The sequence below is a fragment of the Neoarius graeffei genome, chromosome 17, assembly GCF_027579695.1.
Source record: "Neoarius graeffei isolate fNeoGra1 chromosome 17, fNeoGra1.pri, whole genome shotgun sequence".
Classification (NCBI taxonomy): domain Eukaryota; kingdom Metazoa; phylum Chordata; class Actinopteri; order Siluriformes; family Ariidae; genus Neoarius; species Neoarius graeffei.
Genome location: NC_083585.1, coordinates 34,225,354 through 34,247,071, shown reverse-complemented (window position 1 = coordinate 34,247,071; position 21,718 = coordinate 34,225,354). Strand labels below are relative to the sequence as shown.

The following is a 21,718-nucleotide window of genomic DNA, read 5'->3' as shown; positions in this document are numbered from 1 at the left end:
TATATATATATATATATATATATATATATATATATATATATATATATATATATATATCGGACACACCCACTCATTCATAGGTTTTTCTGTATTTTTACTATTTTCTACATTGTAGAACAATACAGACGATATCAGCACTATGAAATAACATCTGGAACACATATAGAACTATGTGGTAAAAAAAAGTGTCAGAAAACAAAATAAGTTTCATATTTTAGATTCTTCAAAGTAGCCACCTTTTACCTTGATGACGCTTTGCATACTATTGGCATTATCTTAACCAGCTTCATGAGATAGTGGAATGCTTTTCAGTTTACAAGTGTACCCTGTCAAAAGTTCAATAGTGTGTGTGTGTACCGTGTGTATATATATATATATATATATATATATATATATATATATATATATACACACACACACACACACACACACACACACACACACACACACACACACATATATATATAATTATTCTGAGGGATACAGAAAGTTCTGTTATGTTGCATAACTAGGCCATTTGCAGACATGAGTGACTACATCTTGAGAAGAAAGCCACCCACCTCTCTCTTTCTCTGCGGTTTCTGATGAGCTCATCAGTAAAGCTGTGCAACCCCCCTCTATGTTCAGGAAAGTTGACAAAATTTAGTTCAAAAATAATGATTTTACTTTTCACAAAAAATGCTCCTTGATGACTCTAACACACACCAGTGCTGTCATATGGACTAACCATCACAGAAAATAGCTACTTTTGAAAAGCGTTTAAATGCAACTGGGTTGTAATTTAATGATGCTGATTAAATGACTCATGATTGCTAGGTTCATTTTGTCCTTTATTAGCCATGGTGATTTTGGAGATGTTTAATTAATTTGAATAATTTTATTATTCTGCATCACTGTATATACTTTATGTTGCATGAATTATTGAAACACTATTCACTGTGCACATATTCTCTGTGTAGTATTGTTATCTATTTGAACATTCATATGAACCATGCTGTTCGTATTCAGCTTCAGGTATGCAGATGTGAAAATATTACTCAATCCTGTCAAATATACATGGACATTCTCTTTTAGTAATTTCATTTTAAACATCTATAAAACACAAACACTAGTTCGGAAAATTTCATCTTCACATCCATTCCGACAGTCTACAACAACGGTGTCTTTGAGGTGACTGAAGTGATTGACAGTCCTATAATAACGTGCTGAGGCTGATCCTATAACTGGGCTCATCCTGGTTTTTTTGCTGTAGCTCTGCGGGGGGGTCCTTTTTCACACGCCCTTCTTTAGACGCCTCTCCTTCCTCCACACAAAAGGCGCTTTGTTTGCATACACACACAGTCGCCATGGAGATGCAAACTAAAATGACGTCTCCAGAGGCGAGAGGTCCCCCTCTGTCCTTATCGTCCGAGAACTCCACATCTCTCTCCTGTCCTCTTGTTCCACCTTGGATTCTCGGAGATATGGCGTGTGGCATGCGTCACTCAGCTGCAGGATGGGTGTGTGATTCCGAAGTCTGGTCACGTAGTAAAGCCCTGTTATTTCAAAGCCAATCATAGAGCAGCAGGGCTGCCTCCATTTTGAAGTATGGAAGAGAGAAAAGAGCCAGCAATGGATATCTCATTGTACTTTGTTTAAAGTATAGCAAAAAGGGCACTGATGTTGATGTTGCTGTCATTTTGTTTCATTCCTGGATACATTCTCAGTTTTCTTAAAAATTGGAAATATTCTCATATAATATATATTTAGCATATATTACACATGCACTGATAATAGTTTATATGATATAATATTTGGTACAAAAAATATTGTATCCTCGACCCTTCAAAATACGAGATCCCATTTTGAGGGAAAAATTTCTTAATTTGGAGAAATTTACTCACCTTGGATCTTTTGCACTGGAGGCAATAACATAATTCTACCCACCAGACAAGAGTGAAAGACAGAAATGACAATCTTACTCAGGAATAAGCAATACGTAGCATTTCTTTGTATTATGCGTTTTGATTTTATTGTAAATTGTGATACAGATGTAAGTGAAGGCATGTAAAATTGCATGATGTAAAATTTTTATATGGAACATGCTGAGTGCATATTGAATATTTTTGCATTTGTGTTGTTTGTTTTATGTTTGTAAATCAGTTGTCCAACATGCCACAAGAGTATTATAGCTTTTTACTCAAAAAGCTACCTATTACAGAAGCTTCAGTGTGAAAGCTTTAGGCACAGTGTGACAGGTCATACAACAGCAGCCTTTATGCGGACATTACTCTTTGAAGGCAGAATAATTACATGACTGCAAGCTTTGATGAAAATCAAATACAACTATGCTAATCAGGCCATCTGCTTGCCAGCCCTTTTTGGCCTGTGCTTGGTTAGTTCCCTCTGCAATCACAGGATACAGGGGTCTCAAGCGCCCTTCTCTGATTGCGGATTCACTACACTGACACTCAGGCTCTTGCGGGGACTGGAGCAGTCACTCCCATTGCATAATGTGTTTATGAATGTATAATCATTTCATCGCTGTATCTTGGTTTAGAGCATGCATGCCCAGGACTTTAAATGAGAAAAGCCTCCTACTTCAGTCCAGGACAATGGACAGCTGCATTGTGTCTTGCAGGGGGCCACCTTTCTTTTTAAAACCCAACGTGCTGAGTTGTCACAAAGAGGTGCATTGAGGGCAAGCGGTGGGTTTCTTTTGGAACAGGCCCAGCCTCCTAGCATAAGGGACAAAGCTCCCCCTCTGTGCCCCCACAGCTCCCTAAAAGAGACTGAGTTCCGCAGCTGCCTCCTGCTCCTCCTTCTTGCCCCCCTCTTCATTTCTCTAATCCTCACTGAATGACCCCGTAACTCTCTCTCTCTCTCTCTCTCTCTCTCTCTCTCTTTCTTTCTTGTCTCACACTCGTTCTATGCCTTTCTCTTACACACCCACAACTACAAACATCCGCCATATCCTACCGCTAGCCCATCAGACTCTAATGATTCATTTCTCTGTTGGTCGAGAAATCCGTCAGCTGTCGGAACATAGCCTTCAACACGCAGGCTGTGCTCTTCACTTAATTGCAACACATCAGCCAATGCTAATTATTTTTGACCCCACAGTAATGCCACTGTTGTCTGTGTTTATGTATGGTTATGTATAAGCTTGAGAAAGAAATGATTTACACTGCTGAAATGCTTTTGCTGAAAAACCTATTTGTTGGATAAGAAATGCCAGGGATGTTGTAGTTTTTCATTGCTCTCCTCCAGTGCTGAATTTGAAGGTGGTGCGAGTGTGAAGGGTGACCGTAAGACCGGACAGCACAACTGTTGTTCATGTCAATATAGCAGGACTTCACTCAGATGCAAACTGGAGAGGGTTAATGCCTGTCAACATCTGATCTTTTTCTCTTACTGATATGTTTTTCTGGAGAGATGGAGGAGAGAAAACAAGTGGCTTAAGTGTGTAAGAAGTATGTAGAAATATGAAGCTTGGATGAATGTTTCAGCCTTGTCATTTGATGTCTTTAAAGCACATTTTTGCTACATCTGAGTGCTTATTTCCTGTGTGTATTTATAAAGCAAATATTTGCACTGGACTTAAAATGTTTGTTCATACTGAATAACAGCATAACATCATCACCACATGTCTTTTGTTCCAGAGAGAGTATATGGTTCTGCCCTTTCAGACATGTGAAGCTGTAAACACAAAGGAGATTGCTAATTGCTATTTTGCTGATTGCTAATTGCTATTTTCTTACCCAGCCTTCACCAGATTCATTCAAATCACCCCCCCCCCCCGAAACGTCCAGCAAACACAGCCAAACTCTGGCTCTTACACGAAAATGAGAGCACGTGAATAATAAAGTTGAGCACAAAGGCAAATATAGACAAAAAGTGGTGTCTTTTAATTTAGTATAGTCATCCCAAGTCATCCCAACGACATAATGGCTTCTGTTATTCCTGATTTCGTAGCTAGTGTTGCAGACGATTAAGATAGCAGGCCACACGTGCATCTCCGGCATCACAATCAGAGCTTTCAGCCCTCTTTACCCACAGATTCACCTCCCTCTCCCACACAGGGCAGGTGCAGCCGGAGAAGCTGGCTTTTCAGAAGCGCTTTTGTCACTAAAAGCTACCATCTTCTTCTGCTGTCTGGCTTGCTCAGTGTACTCGATGCCAAATTTCAGGAAAGAGGAGAAAGGCCAAGTTTCACTTGTGAAAAGACTCCTACACTCACGCACTGAGTTAGGAAAGGAACACTTCTGTTCAGTCCCTAATGGGGATGCTCCTCATTCTGAGTAACTCCTGAGCCTGTCACTTCCTGCTCAGGCCCAAAATGATAACGTATGCATTTTGGCAACTGCCGTTAAATAAAACTGCTCTTGACAGGCAGAGCTGATGAGGTTTTTTTTTTCCTGGAGAGGAGCTGTACATTTACCTAGCTCAGCCTGAGGGAGTGTGGTCCAAATGTTAAGTATTGTGCATCTCTGCAGTTTTTGTCTGCGAATGCATAGACTTTTCACCCTGATGCCACCCTCCGGCTCTTTGGGCCTGGATAATGACTGCACCTACATCCCAGCTGAGGTCCTACTCTCCAGTAGCACATAACACAGTGTTTGTCGGGGCACTGACACAGTGTGCATGCTGTTCACGGGAGAGATTGGTTCTCATGCATGTAATCAGGCAATAATGCACACTCAATATTCAGTGCTTGTTAAACTGAAGGCCAAATAGTAGGACAGGGCTGAGGTTCTTTAGTTTGGGTTTCTGGTCGTGCTTGCTTGGATCCACAACTTCATTGCCTCACTGAAATTCCAGCTGTACAAAATAGGGAACAGATTGTGTGTATGATGTAAAACGGCAAGCATTCCCCAGTCGCCATGGATAAGGTCAATGTTGAAGGCAAAGCTGGGGTGAGTAATGCAGGTCTCAAAAAATGAGCAACCTCAGGACTCATGCACATTAAGTCACAAGGATCTCGGTCCCAATGGCCCAAGGACCACATCTGTTGATTTCAGGATTGAGAGTGGACTGGTCCAGGAGGAGAAGTCAAGGATGGACCACATGGCGTAGAGACTTTGCTGCTGATGAAAGAACAGACTGTAAATGGAAACCTGGCTCAGGGTTTAGAGGTGCTGGAAGGTTGTGATAAAGAGCCAGAGCTTTATACTAGCTCTCTCCGCCAGTCTGGCTCCCTTCTCCAGCCTCGTGTGCATGACTCACTGCAAGTCCGGATCTGAGGTTCAGGGAGAAAGTGAAATGCTGTGAGGAGAGTGGCCCCATTATTTAGCATGCTTTAGAGGCAGAAGAGCTCATGCCAATGATCGAGTTTGGCTGTCCCCCAGACAGGCAGTGTTTAGACAACTTTGATAGACTGCGGGTGAGGAGGGACAGGTGTGTGTTGGGTTCGGAGCACTTGTGTGGAACCCAACACCACCATTGGGAAATGCACTCAACAAGCTGAGAACAGCGAGGGAAAAGCACAGAGTTCCAGCAGAAGGGAGGGAATAGTGCTACTTCCCCCACCCTCCCTGCCTCTTCTATACTTTTGCTGCAGGGATGTTATCATGCACACAAGCAGGAATGCTAGCCTTGTACACACCCGAGAAAAGTGGTTTCCATTTCAAAAGTGCAAATCAGTGTTTGGAGATACATCCAACCATTACCATCACAATACAAAAAAAGATTTCCTGTTTTTCTTTTTTTTACTGTCTATATGATCAGCAAATGCATGGCTTATCTCATTGCTTTGAAAGAAAATCTCATCACATGTATTATGTTAGCAGCGTAGCTGTTTTTAGAAGCAATTAACAACTGTATAATTCTTAGGAAATGGAGTCCCAAAAATGGTGCTCTAAGTAAGGCACAATGGTGATTTTCCTAGTTAAAGGCCTAATTGCACACTTTGAAGAAACAAGCAAAGTAGATTACTAAATGTTGTTGAAAAAAGACTGCTTTTGTCACTGATTTTTTTTATTACTTTTTACTGGCTCTCTAAAAACGCAGTATTACTAGCAGAAAGTATTTATTGGACACTCTCTCTCTCTCTCTCTCTCTCTCTCTCTCTCTCTCTCTGTCTCTCTCTCTCTCTCTGCTTGGATACTAATTACCTCTGGATTTGAACAAATTGGGCAGCCTAATTATGAGTATAAGCTTTTTGGAACAAATTGCATGCACAACCGGTTGCAGAAATCACTACTTAGAAAATGTAAGATGACAGTATAATAGCAGTTGAATGGAAATGTGTGTGGGTTTTTTGTACTAGACACCAGTTGCTGCTTATAGGACAGCAATTTTCTCTTTTTCTAAAAAATTTATTTCGCAAATTGATGATTTAGTGGTTGTGAAGACATTCACCTGTGGAGGAAACAGTGATGAGATTTTCCGGATCGTTCCAGGCTGAAGTAGACAAGTGCAGAGTGTGATCTGTGCTAGCAGGGATCTAAAGGCCCTGGAGGAGGAGCCCAGCTGTGGAGACAGGCAGTGTGAAGCGAGAGTCTCAGCATGTCCCTTCCTTCGTCCTGCACACACACACACACACACACACACACACACACACACACACACACACACACACACACACGTTTCTGTCACTCCACTACTTGGTCAGACTGATTCATTATTCATACAGAGCAGGGAGGGATCTTAATTAGGTCGCCTGAGTGCCCCCGTGGACTACGATGGGGTACTGGAGTACAATGAAATAGGGAATGGCTCCTCCTCCTTCTGTTCCTCAGCTCAGCCTGATGCCAGATAGGAGATCAGTCACTGTTGGAATCAGCTGTGCTGACCAGGAATTCACGCTAGCTGCATTTATCATATAGGCCTTCAGAGAACGCAAATAGGCTCAGGGATGTGTGATTGTGTACATAAAACAAATGTGTGTGTTCATGTGTTCATACGTTATGTCATTCCCAGTGCACTACACTCAGTAGGGTCTTCAGTTGTAACCTGAAGAAAATGAATAGACTGTATTTTTATTGGTTATTGTGTGTACCGTAAATGTGGGCAAGTTAACCTGCATATACATGTAAGTTTATTGGTTATAAAATAACACTCTGTCTAACAAGGAGTGAACACTCAAGCATCTATGGACTTTATGTCTTATAAGTGTAATCCTGACAATAATAATAATAATAATAATAATAATAATTATTATTATTATTATTATTATTATCCATCCATTATCTGTAACCGCTTATCCTGTGCAGGGTCGCAGGCAAGCTGGAGCCTATCCCAGCAGACTATGGCCAAGAGGCAGGGTACACCCTGGACAAGTCGCCAGATCATCGCAGGGCTGACACATAGAGATACACAACCATTCACACTCACATTCACACCGACGGTCAATTTAGAGCCACCAATTTAACCTAACCTGCATATCTTTGGACTGTGGGGGAAACCAGAGCACCTAGAGGAAATCCATGCAGACACGGGGAGAACATGCAAACTCCACACAGAAAGGCTCTCATCGACCACTGGGCTCGAACCTAGAACCTTCTTGCTGTGAGGCAACAGTGCTAACCACTACACCACTGTGCTGCACTATTGATAATAATAATAATAATAATAATAATAATAATAATATGGTGGTTCAGTGGTTAAGGTACTGGGTTGTTGATCAGAAGGTTGGGGTTCGAGTGGGGTTTGGACTGTCACTGTTGGTAGTTCTTTGCACACTCTTCGCAGCATTTCAGTAGCAAAGTTTAATATTTCGTTAATAGAAATATCAGGCCAGGGAAGCCATGGCTTAATGGTTAGAAAAGCAGCTTGGGACCAAAAGGTTGCTGGTTTGATTCCCTGGACCAGCAGGTCTGGCTGAAGTGCCCTTTAGTAAGGCCCCCAACTGCTGCTCTGGGTATGGTGTATGTTGCTCTGGATAACAGCGTCTGCTAAGTGCTTATAATGTAGATGAATAAAGTTACACTCCATGATATAATACATGTGAAAATCACATCTCATATTAAAGTATTCTCTAGAGGTATTCTGAAATAAATTATACCTGTTTCCCCTGGACATTACAAACTAGTGATTCCATATTTTGTCATTATTGCCTTTGCCAAGTGTGCCATTCCATAAACAAGTACGCCTGCTGAATTTGGCTATCCTGCTTTCTGGGTACTGAGCGGAGACATTTGGTTAACAATCACCAAAGGAAAAAAAAACAGTGCAACATAGCACTCTTCAGCAGTGTCTGATAGCATTTCTATTAAATACTAAATTCTGCCACTGTTTTTATTACCACTGTTAGTGTTTACTGCTAACACTAGTATCACATGGGAAATAACAGGGACTTTGATGGCTGTTGCTTTGAGGTAGCAACAACGACTGGGGGAAAAAAATCTGCAAAAACACTATAACTATGCAAATCACTAATTAAGAAACATTTCTAAACATTTCCATTATCTAAATGAAAGAAAAATTTAACTCATCCCACAAAGAATATAAAATTAACTTGTTTAAGCCATGCATTATACTGAATATGGCAAACTTGGTTTTTGCTGTGGTTACTGAGACATGAAGCAGTAAGTCAAATCCAGATATGTGAAAAATAGTGCAGATTTATTTAGTCGTCTTAGCCATGCCTGCAGCAGTTGGTGCTTAAAGTCCCTCATGCCACCACCCCACAACCTGCTGAGATGCACTGGAAATGAACAGACACTCAACCAAGGTACAGCTAGTTCTTTATTCAGATTACAGCACTGTCTGCACAAAAGACTCTGAGTGAGAAACAAGGTTTCTCACTCAGATGTATATTTGACATTAAACAGAACAGGAGATTTACTCCCTTGATTCATTCCTTCTTAATTCTGCACAGCATTCCCATCTGGTCTCAGCACTATGCTTTTAAGTCACTTCCTCATCAGGCAATGAGTCACCTAAACACTCCCCTAAATGTACACAGTTTCATGAGGGGAAACATCCCCCACGTGCCATGTGTTTGCTCACAGTTGTGTTTTTCTAAAATAGTAGTGAATTCAGATTGTATATTTGATGGCTGTTATTCAGAAAGTGGCACGTATGGACCAGGCTAACAGGATAACTAGCCAAACAATGGAGAGTGTGTGAGGCATTGGAATGATGGATTGAAACCGCTTCCCTTTCTTTTTCTTGTCAAGATTTTCTTTTGAAGAAAATTCATTTTCTTTTTTTTTAAGCATTACACTTATTTTACATCTGTGTATATCTTCCGTTGCGCTTTTCATAGCATTCCTCTCTCTTTCTGCCTATCTTGCCTATCTTGAACACTCCCAGTGGAGTGTGAAGTCAGGTTTTGGATGGATGACAGAAAGAGCATGGTTTTGAGTAAAGATGAAGGCAGTTACACAGTTATGATTCTCCAGCTGTTTCCTACCATGGGCCCCATGTTGACATGACTCTACAGTAGAGTATGTGTGTGTGTGTGTGTGTGTGTGTGTGTGTGGGGGGGGGGGGGGGGGGGGGGGGGGGGCAGTCCTGTTGTAGGGGGTTCAGGATAAGTTAAAACTGAAGAGAGAATTCATGGGGCGGTAGGGACATGAATCTGGGACCCTCAGTAAACCTGACATCACTGAGTAGGAATTCACCCTTTCTTCCAAGTCTTTTGTTATTCTATAGAGACTTTCTTATCCTTCCTGCACTGTTCTCACTGTCTGTTGCATGGGGCAGGAAAAGCTGTGCTGCACAAATGAACATGAGAACAAAGTAAAGGTCACCGAATCCTTTTTTTCCCCTCTCTCCTAAAGTCTGCAGTTCAGTCTAGTCAGCTGAGGCACAGTTTGCACTCACAGAGGAGCACAAAAGTAAACTGACACATTAACTGCATGCTCAGTTTCAAAGACATAAAGTGATTTGAGTGGAAACCATTTGCAAACTTCTTTAACAAAATGACATAAGCACACGCAATGCTGCCTCGCTGTCACTGCCTTGCATTCTGACTCTGTACTTTGAATAATAACACATTACATCATCTGCAGCTGCCCCACAATATTTTCAGGGGGTCTGCCAGTTGCCGTGGTGATGGAGCTATGTCATAGAGCCTGGACTGCCCCCCCACACCCACCCTCCAAAACAACTGAACTGCATCACACGTTCACGTCCCTGTTTTGAATAGCCATTTCTTACAGGACCCATCTGGTTGGTTACTGCATTCAGCTGGCTTATGTTGAGCAGACAGGAACATACAAGAGGAAGGGTGATTGCTGTTTTCTTTCAGGCAGCGCCTCTTTCACAGTACCTCCTGCACACTTTCTCACTCTCCCATGTGTTATTCGAATGCAAAGCCAGGAAACATCTGTAAACTTGTCTAAGGGCAGGGTCCTATGCTCCAGAGATCCTGTGGGCCTCAGTTGGAAGACTCTGAAGGAATTGATCAAGTAGGAGCCAAAATGTGCTCAGATATGCGGGTTAGGCATGGAGACTGTTTCCTGGACCTCCATTCACTGTGTATCTTCAGAGACAGATTCTTCCCTTGGTTCCAGTAGTTGCTCTCATCCGTTATGCTGCACATAGCAGTGTAATTGGTTATTGAGTTTTCTGTGGTTATATCTGTGGTTTCAGTGCCCTGTCAATCCATTGATTGATCCATCTTCCTGCCTCCTCCATTGAACTGGGATGTGTAGTGATCAGCACTTTTCGAATGACAGTTGTGTCCTCTCTCCAAGGACAGACTTTTAGGAACACGGTGTGCTAAGGAGAATATGGTGTTAGCTACATAACCAAAGAGTCACTGCGGAAAATTAATCTGGCTAGTACATCTCATCTCCTCTAGCAGCACTGCAGTGATTCTTGATTGTCCTGTTTCCATTTGAACTTTCTCATTCTCACAGCCCTAGCATGTTGCATGAATAGTGCCCTGTAAAGGTATAATCAGTGTTTTTTTAATGGAATTTAGCTGAAGATGGCTGTTTTTAAACTCAAAATTCAAATAAATTCAGCCACACTCTTAGTGTTCCCTCCAAAATTCTGCTCCCAGAACACATCCCCAGGTGAGAAACGTGAATGATAGTACAAGAGGGATTTCCAGTTTTACAGGTAACATGGTTCATTTTGATTTTACGACATTTCTCACTTACTAATTAGACATCAGCGTTACCAGTCTGGGATTGTGAAGGCCACTATGGTCATCCTCAGAGACACATTGTTATCCACTGCATCTTTCTGAACTGCTACTGATGCAATGTCTTAGGGCAGCTGAGAATGTTTCTGTTTATGTGAGCTCATGGGTGTTTGTGATTGGCTGATGGCACTCTAGCCCCTTTCACATACAAAACTTATTATTGTATAAAAACAACATGGAATGCATAACAAATTTTCATTCCCACTCAGTCTTCCAGAATAGAAAAGGAATGGATATTGTGTATTCCCACCTGACTGTATTTAACAGAATGCTACGTAGCACACATCTCCATGAAATGTGTAACACACGCAAGATCGAATCTGGCATACAGTTCATGAGGCAGTAAGTCCATTGCTGTGAAAAGCCCAAGATATTAGTTACCAATATGGCGCAAGTTCAACTGCATCATGTCTTTGTTGAGAACGTCCTCTTCCTGCTTCTGAACATTTGTTCAAGCAAAACCTCTTTACAGTGGTGCTTGAAAGTTTGTGAACCCTTTAGAATTTTCTATATTTCTGCATAAATATGACCTAAAACATCATCAGATTTTCACACAAGTCCTAGAAGTAGATAAAGAGAACCCAGTTAAACAAATGAGACAAAAATATTCTCCTTGGTCATTTATTTATTGAGGAAAATGATCCAATATTACATATCTGTGAGTGGCAAAAGTATGTGAACCTCTAGGATTAGCAGTTAATTTGAAAGTGAAATTAGAGTCAGGCGTTTTCAATCAATGGGATGACAATCAGGTGTGAGTGGGCACCCTGTTTTACTTAAAGAACAAGGATTTATCAAAGTCTGATCTTCACAACACATGTTTGTGGAAGTGTATCATGGCACGAACAAAGGAGATTTCTGAGGACCTCAGAAAAAGCGTTGTTGATGCTCATCAGGCTGGAAAAGGTTACAAAACCATCTCTAAAAAGTTTGGACTCCACCAATCCACAGTCAGACAGATTGTGTACAAATGGACAAAATTCAAGACCATTGTTACCCTCCCCAGGAGTGGTCGACCAACAAAGATCACTCCAGGAGCAATGCGTGTAATAGTCGGCGAGGTCACAAGGACCCCAGGGTAACTTCTAAGCAACTGAAGGCCTCTCTCACATTGGCTAATGTTAATGTTCATGAGTCCACCATCAGGAGAACACTGAACAACAGTGGTGTGCATGGCAGGGTTGCAAGTAGAAAGCCACTGCTCTCCAAAAAGAACATTGCTGCTCATCTGTAGTTTGCTAAAAATCACATGGACAAGCCAGAAGGCTATTGGAAAAATGTTTTGTGATCGGATGAGACCAAAATGGAACTTTTTGGTTTAAATGAGAAGCATTATGTTTGGAGAAAGGAAAACACTGCATTCCAGCATAAGAACCTTCTCCCATCTGTGAAACATGGTGGTGGTAGTATCATGGTTTGGGCCTGTTTTGCTGCATCTGGGTCAGGATGGCTTGCCATCATTGATGGAACAATGAATTCTGAATTATACCAGCGAATTCTAAAGGAAAATGTCAGGACATCTGTCTATGAACTGAATCTCAAGAGAAGGTGGGTCATGCAGCAAGACAACGACCCTAAGCACACAAGTCGTTCTACCAAAGAATGGTTAAAGAAGAACCATTCTAATTAATGTTTTGGAATGGCCAAGTCAAAGTCCTGACCTTAATCCAATCGAAATGTTGTGGAAGGACCTGAAGCGAGGGGTTTATGTGAGGAAACCCACCAACATCCCAGAGTTGAAGCTGTTCTGTACGGAGGAACGGGCTAAAATTCCTCCAAGCCGGTGTGCATGACTGATCAACAGTTACCGGAAATGTTTAGTTAAAGTTATTGCTGCACAAGGGGGTCACACCAGATACTGAAAGCAATGGTTCACATACTTTTGCCACTCACAGATATGTAATATTGGATCATTTTCCTCAATAAATAAATGGCCAAGTATAATATTTTTGTCTCATTTGTTTAACTGGGTTCTCCTTATCTACTTTTAGGACTTGTGTGAAAATCTGGTGTTTTAGGTCATATTTATGCAGAAATATGGAAAATTATAAAGGGTTCACAAACTTTCAAGCACCACTGTATAACATTTTTGCTTATATCTGCCGATGTTTTCTTTGCTAGTTGTTTTGAGTTAGCTACCAGTTGCTTTACACTGTGGCAATATGAGTAGTTACATCGCAATACCACTACATCATCATTTATGTCACCTCCAGCAATGACAAAACCGGTCACAACACGTAAATCTGATGGTTCTGATTCCCACTGGAACCATGGCAAAAGATTACCGTAAATGTTACTAGGTTGCCGGGGGATAGATTAATGTTTAGACTTTGCTGTTTTACTCCCATTCCCACAGGATACCATTACAGCATAATAATGGAAAATGTACAGTTTTCAGTGTGAGTGTGAACGGGGTATCTGATTAACGGGGAAAAAAAACAACACCCAGATAGTATGACCAATTAGGATCTCTTAGACTTACAGAGAAGGTCTTGGTCGGGATTCAAACTTGCACTATTCAGTCGATAAGGCAAACATTTTCCTGTTGTGTCACTCAAAAGCTCAGAAGCATTTTCATGTCGTGATTGGTTGAATGTTAGTAGTCCATATCATTTGTCCCCCCACTCATTCCATTTATAGAGCCCATAGGACTACACTGACCAGGGTTTTTCATCTATGCTGATATTTTATTGAGAGCTAATTTAAGGAGAACTTCACCAAATATTAAAAAAGTGTATTGACCTAATCACTGACCCTGCCTTTAATGGGTGCGATAAATATCCAATATCATCATGATTCAAAAGCCCTGTGATTAATTTCAGTCCTCTAAGATGCATCTTATTTTTGTCAAGAACGCTTGAGACTTTTGATTCATTATAATGAGTGTTCAGCTATTCTAACAATATTTGTTATAAAATGTGTAAATGTTCTCCGTAGCAGGACTAGTGAAGTGGACCTTCACATAGCCCCTGCGAGGGAGGAATATATGACTCACTCAATTAACCATTCCACAAAAACAATTTACCATACAGCCACGGTAGCATTCCCTAGCTGACTATAAAAACCCATGAACTGGACAATACCTTTTTCAAGGCCTTTTTTTATACTATGCCTGAAGAAAATGATATTTCCTTCTGTGAGAGATACACACATGCTGATGCATATCATATGGAGTTGAAGGACTGTCTCTACTCCTGGAAGGTACATCTCGCTGAAAAGGGAGCACAAAGCTGAGCCAGAAGTCCACACTGTCACACACAGGACTTGTCTCCATATTGGATAGCTTTTGCACACTGTCCAGAACATGTTGCTGATGGTTTTACACTCTTTCAATAACAGTAGGAACTGATTTCCCCCCCTTTTTTAAGTCAGAGAAACTTCCCACAATGCATATTGCATCGTGTAGATTAGAAATCCAATTTGCCCTTCTGTAGAGACGGAGGATACCTGCTGACCTTCTTATGCCCCTCAGTGTAAACTTACACAATCACCAGCCTGCCAAGTCCCTTTATATCAGGCACATCAACATAAAATTAACATACTGACTATAATAGCACAATTATGTTTATGTTTAACAAGCTATGAAGTTTGGCTGTGATGTGTCTATGACTGTTTCTGACATGGAGTCTCTTTACAGCATACCCCTTCTCAACGTGCTGCCAACACAATGGTGATCTCTGCTTCAGTAATCTGCCTCCCTGATTGGTCTGTCCCAGATTACTCTTGGGCCACCAGCTGTCAGGAGCTTAGCAAAGCTTTCTTTTCTCTTTATTTATGAACATGAACCATGAGTGTGATATTCCTTCAGTTAGGTTTATTTATAGTGAGCAAGGTGGGAACCGACCCAATCACATTCACTACAGAAAAACAATGGTAGACTAGAGGAAGTCGGAAGCCCTTACTGCACAGTGCTGATAAGGGCCCATTTGCATCCCACCCTCCCAGAGGCCTAGAGAGTTTCTGGCTGAGGATTAGTTTATGGGCTTTTGTCCTTCACTCTAATTCTCTCTCTCTCTCTCTCTCTCTCTCTCTCTCTCTCTCTCTCTCTCTCTCTCTCTCAAGATATCACACACATGCTCATGTCTTTGGTGTTTGTTGTTGTGTTTTTGGAATCTCAAGCCCACATTCTTGGCTGCTTTTGAGGCATGGGTGACACTTTGTTATCCTCTTATATACACCCTTCATTTTGAAATGCAACCAGAGGCCTGGAGTTTTCACTGAAACAATGCTGAATGTGTGTGTAGAGTCGTAGCATGGAGTACTATGTACTGTCCATACAGACATTTACACTATTTGCATTCCACTGGTGATGCACGCCTGCTGTCCATTAAAAACATGTCAAGAGTTGATATCAGACTAGAATTAATTAAGCTTGGAAACTTGGGCATCTCTCTAATGGAAGACCATCTGCGACTGCCTAAAATAGTAGCACTGTTATTGCAGCTGCTTTCAGAAGTCTAGTTTGCATGTACACAGATTCATAGTATGTCCATGTGCATGCCTTAACTCTAGATCTTTAGTCACTAACAGGGAACTGTCAATCATATTTAATCATGTGCCGGGATTTGCACAGTGTCAGCCAACGGATATCTTATTGGAAGTCTGTTTGATAACATGTCCTGTGCTGGTTATGCCCGTAATATGGAAACCCCTTGATGTCTAAGTTTAAACATATTTCTCTGCTAATGCTGATTGTGAAAGTTTGTAAGTAATTGAAAATATACTACATCACTGTGCCTATGAAATCTGAAAGCCATTAACACCAAGAACACGCTGAAGACCAGTAAATCACTGGCGTTTGGAAAGTATCCTGGTTATTGATGACTAGCATGCTTACTGAATGATAATGCATCACAGGATACAGTGTAGTTATGAAACTTTGGAATTAGAGGAGTGAAAGTATCAGGAGTCATAATGTATTTTCCATGGAAAGCCATGACTATATTTTTATACTGATCATTCATTATTCATATAGGATTCATCTGTTCACTGTGCTGTGCATTTAGGAGCTGTGTCATCATGTGGCCTAATTAGAAAATGTGTCTTGCTTCTCTCATTATCTGTCTTTGGAAGGAACGACTGAGCGAGTGTGTTTGATCCAGGGTACTGTGGAGGCCCTTAACAGTGTCCACGATTTCATAGCTGAGAAGGTCCGGGAGATGCCTCAGAGCGCTGCCAAAACAGAGCCAGTCAGCATACTTCAGCCACAGACCACGGTCAACCCTGACCGCATCAAACAGGTGAGACCTTGCATCCTCAGGTCATGCTCTCTGCCCATCACACTGACACTTTCTCTTCATATTTCCTTTGCATCATGGAAGAGTTCAGTGCAGCATGGGATGGATAGTCTCAGAATAAAAATACTGAAGATTGAGCTATTAGGAGGCATCTAGCTGTGACGCAGTGTGTTATCTTGAATGCAGCTTCCTTGTGCTCATTTACTGAGATTCAGTGCTGCAGTTCAGGATAAGGATTCAGATGCTTTTGATTTAGAAGTGTTAACTGGGATACAAATGTCCAAATGACCTTAGGCCCGCTAACATCTGCTAATAAAGTCAAAACCTTGTAAACACACATCAGAAAATCAGGAGCGACATTTTGACTGCATTAACTCACATTGTAAATCTTAATGTCCTCATTTATAAAATGAACCATTTGGTTTGGCCTTTTCCACTACAAACAAAAGATTGTGATCCCATAGCTCGATTATACACATCATTGATTGTGTTCCAGCTGCCTCTTTAAGCAATTATTACCACTAGTCAACTTCACGATTACATGCTATCGATTGTCTAGGCCACTGCATTGTTTTCAGCATTGATTGCACTTGCTTATTTCTCATTCTCTTCATTAAACTGACCCCAGGCAAAAGAGAGCACCCGGTCACTATTTATGCATAATTTAATACAGTGATTTGCTTATCGCCACAACCGTAATTCTCTCCTCAGTGCCTCGCGAGCGCCACTGTATTTTTATACTAGTGTTGCCGTCACTGCAGAGCCATAACCTGGATTAATGGGAGAGAAGGGAGGGAGGGGCGAATATAGGCTGTCTGTTTCTGTGTAGCTGTCGTCCTATTTATTAATGCACATAATTACAGGAGTTATCAGACAGGCAGCACACCTCTGCACTGGTGCAATGGTGACTCTGCTGTCTCTTCATCTCCTCAGCAGCAGCCATAAGAGAGAGAACACAACATGTCACTGGTTTATATGCACATTCAGTTTTACAGCTTCAGAAATATGACAATGCACAGTATTTCACAATGTTGCTACCATTGATTCATATGATTAGGTAAATGATCAAATGTGCATTATTGTGCTAATTAATACTCAATACATTTGCAAACTTGTGCCTTTGTATATCATCTGTTAGACTGCCGGATGGCGATGGGTAGCCCAGCAACAATAATGCCGTTTGATCCAGTTTCTGTGTTGTGTTCTTTCTGCACATATTGTCAGAAGCGCGGCTGTCGTGGCATGTGTCTCATTACTGTGGGCCTCAGGGGGCACGCTGACCGAGGGATGTAAGATAAGATGTGAAGCCATGTTAAACAACAGCTGCCAGCCTCCTGAAAAGATCGACAGCCACTAATCTTGCAGCCAAATGGTGGTAGGGCATGAGGACAGCTAACACCAAACTTCATCTAAAGCCAGTATTGTGACTGGACCTTCTCATGCCAACACAACAGCATACACAGTGCGAATATACTATAGCTCTCATATGATATGACAGATCATGATATTTCCTAAATGCTAAATCATTTTGATTATTATAATCTGATAATCATCAAAATCATACTAAAAGGTTACTGTTGCATTTAAGACACAGCAAAGCGTCAGTATTCCTTTCTTCAAGATGGAATGCTAAACATGTTATTTTAAAACTTTTAGAATGAAAAAAAGATAAACATTACTAAAAACTATCTAAAAACAGCATAGGAGTATTGTTGCACATTTACTCTCATGAAAATGTGACAATATATGAATTAACAATTATTCCCAGAAGGTGAAGTGAATATCGGTGAATAATAACCGAGACGAAGTCAAGGTTATTATTCATCAATATTCATTGGGCCTGAGGCAGATAATTGTTTTCATATAAATACACCAGTGATTATTTAAAAAAAAATTTAAAAATCATATTTTAAAAAAAACGGCCAAAACCCCTATGGAGAGAAATCCGAGGACCGTGACGTCGCCCGGGATGACGCAGCCGGGGCCCCACCCTGGAGCCAGGCCCGGGGTTGGGGCTCGTATGCGAGCGCTTGGTGGCCGGGCCTTTGCCCATGGGGCCCGGCCGGGCTCAGCCCGAAGAGGTGACGTGGGCCCGACCTCCTGTGGGTTCACCACCCACAGAGGTAGCAGTAGGGGACTGGTGCAATGTGGATTGGGTGGCAGTCGAAGGCAGGGGCCTCGACGACCTGATCCCCGGACACAGCGGCTGGCTGTTGGGACATGGAATGTCACTTCGCTGGGGGGGAAAGAGCCTGAGCTTGTGCGGGAGGTTGAGAGGTACCGGCTAGAGATAGTCGGGCTCACCTCCACGCACAGCTTGGGCTCTGGAACCCAGCTCCTCGAGAGGGGCTGGACTCTCCACTTCTCTGGAGTTGCCGGTGGTGAGCGGCGGCGGGCTGGTGTGGGCTTGCTTATAGCTCCCCAGCTCAGCCGCCATGTGTTGGAGTTTACCCCAGTGAACGAGAGGGTCGCCTCGCTGCGCCTTCGGATTGGGGAGAGGGCTCTTGCTGTTGTTTGTGCCTATGGCCCAAATAGCAGTATAGAGTATCCGGCCTTCTTGGAGTCCCTGGGAGAGGTACTGAGGAGTGCTCAGACTGGGGACTCCATTGTGTTACTGGGGGACTTCAATGCTCACGTGGGAGATGACAGTGACACCTGGAGGGGCGTGGTTGGGAGGAACGGCCTCCCCGATCTGAACCCGAGTGGTGTTTTGTTATTGGACTTCTGTGCTAGTCACGGTTTGTCCATAACGAACACCATGTTCGAGCATAGGGGTGTCCATAAGTGCACGTGGCACCAGGACACCTTAGGTCGGAGGTCAATGATAGACTTTGTAGTCGTTTCATCTGATCTCCGGCCCTATGTCTTGGACACTCGGGTGAAGAGAGGGGCTGAGCTGTCAACTGATCACCACCTGGTGGTGAGTTGGATCCGCTGGCGGAGGAGGAAGCTGGACAGACCTGGCAGGCCCAAACGTATGGTGAGGGTCTGCTGGGAACGTCTGGCCGAGCACTCTGTCGGGGAGGTCTTTAACTCCCACCTCCGGGAGAGCTTTTCCCAGCTTCCGAGGGAGGCGGGGGACATTGAGTCTGAGTGGACCATGTTCTCTACCTCCATTGTGGATGCAGCTGTTCGGAGCTGTGGCCGCAAGGTCTCCGGTGCCTGTCGTGGCGGCAATCCCCGAACCCGGTGGTGGACACCAGAAGTAAGGGATGCCATCAAGCTGAAGAAGGAGTCCTATCGGGCCATGTTAACCTCCAGGACTCCCGAGGCAGCTGACGGGTATCGGCAGGCCAGGCGTGCTGCAGCTCGGGCAGTTGCGGAAGCAAAAACTCGGAACTGGGAGGAGTTCGGGGAGGCCATGGAGAAGGACTATCGGTCGGCCTCGAAGAAATTCTGGCAAACCGTCCGGCGCCTCAGGAGGGGGAAGCAGTACTCTGCCAACACTGTTTACAGTGCGGGTGGGGAGCTGTTGACCTCGACTGGGGACATTGTCGGGCGGTGGAAGGAATACTTTGAGGATCTCCTCAATCCCACCGTCATGTCTTCCACTGAGGAGACTGAGGCTGATGACTCAGAGGTGGACTCGTCCATTACCCAAGCCGAAGTCACTGAGGTGGTTTGCAAGCTCCTCGGTGGCAAGGCACCGGGGGTGGATGAGATCCGCCCTGAGTATCTCAAGTCTCTGGATGTTGTGGGGCTGTCTTGGTTGACACGCCTCTGCAACATCGCGTGGCGGTCAGGGACAGTGCCTCTGGAGTGGCAGACTGGGGTGGTGGTCCCTCTTTTTAAGAAAGGGGACCGGAGAGTGTGCCCCAATTATAGGGGAATCACACTTCTCAGCCTCCCAGGGAAGGTTTACTCCAGGGTACTGGAGAGGAGAATTCGACCAATAGTCGAACCTCGGATCCAGGAGGAACAATGCGGTTTTCGTCCTGGTCGCGGAACACTGGACCAGCTCTATACCCTTCATAGGGTGCTCGAGGGTTCATGGGAGTTTGCCCAACCAGTCCACATGTGCTTTGTGGATCTGGAGAAGGCATTCGACCGTGTCCCCCGTAGTATTCTGTGGGGGGTGCTTCGGGAGTATGGGGTTCGGGGCTCTTTGCTAAGGGCTGTCCGGTCCCTGTACGAACGGAGCAGGAGTCTGGTTCGCATTGCCGGCAGTAAGTCAGACCTGTTCCCAGTGCATGTTGGACTCCGGCAGGGCTGCCCTTTGTCACCGGTTCTGTTCATAATTTTTATGGACAGAATTTCTAGGCGCAGCCAGGGGCCAGAAGGAATCCTGTTTGGGAACCACAGGATTTCATCTCTGCTTTTTGCGGATGATGTTGTCCTGTTGGCTTCTTCAAACCAGGACCTTCAGCATGCACTGGGGCGGTTTGCAGTCGAGTGTGAAGCGGCTGGGATGAGAATCAGCACCTCCAAGTCCGAGGCCATGGTTCTCGACCGGAAAAGGGTGGCTTGCCCTCTCCAGGTTGGTGGAGAAGTTCTGCCTCAAGTGGAGGAGTTTAAGTATCTCGGGATCTTGTTCACGAGTGAGGGAAGGATGGAGCGTGAGATCGACAGGCGGATCGGTGCAGCCTCCGCAGTGATGCGGTCGCTTTACCGGTCCGTTGTGGTGAAGAAGGAGCTGAGCCAAAAGGCGAAGCTCTCAATTTACCGGTCGATCTACGTTCCGACTCTCACCTATGGTCATGAGCTTTGGGTAATGACCGAAAGGACAAGATCGCGGATACAAGCGGCCGAAATGAGTTTCCTTCGCAGGGTGGCTGGGCGCTCCCTTAGAGATAGGGTGAGAAGCACAGTCACTCGGGAGGAGCTCGGAGTAGAGCCGCTGCTGCTCCACATCGAGAGGAATCAGCTGAGGTGGCTCGGGCATCTTTTTCGGATGCCTCCTGGACGCCTCCCTGGGGAGGTGTTCCAGGCATGTCCCCCCGGGAGGAGGCCCCGGGGAAGACCCAGGACACGCTGGAGGGACTATGTCTCTCGGCTGGCCTGGGAACGCCTCGGTGTTCTTCCCGAGGAGCTGGCCGAGGTGTCTGGGGAAAGGGAAGTTTGGGCTTCCCTGCTTAGACTGCTGCCTCCGCGACCCGGTCCCGGATAAAGCGGAAGAAGACGAGACGAGACGAGACGAGAAAAAAAACGGCGGCACGGTGGTGTAGTGGTTAGCGCTGTCGCCTCACAGCAAGAAGGTCCGGGTTCGAGCCCCGTGGCCGGCGAGGGCCTTTCTGTGCGGAGTTTGCATGTTCTCCCCGTGTCCGTGTGGGTTTCCTCCGGGTGCTCCGGTTTCCCCCACAGTCCAAAGACATGCAGGTTAGGTTAACTGGTGGCTCTAAATTGACCGTAGGTGTGAATGTGAGTGTGAATGGTTGTCTGTGTCTATGTGTCAGCCCTGTGA

At 43.9% G+C, this 21,718-nt stretch overlaps 1 protein-coding gene across 1 annotated transcript in view; it reads left to right on the top strand.

Annotated features, from left to right (window-relative positions):
• Positions 1-21,718, top strand: part of nova2 (NOVA alternative splicing regulator 2) — a 58,556-nt gene that overhangs the window by 17,340 nt on the left and 19,498 nt on the right. The window contains exon 3 of the mRNA XM_060944081.1: positions 16,154-16,320. Within this exon, the coding sequence (XP_060800064.1) occupies positions 16,154-16,320 (167 nt within the window). The remainder of the gene's footprint in view (positions 1-16,153; positions 16,321-21,718) is intronic.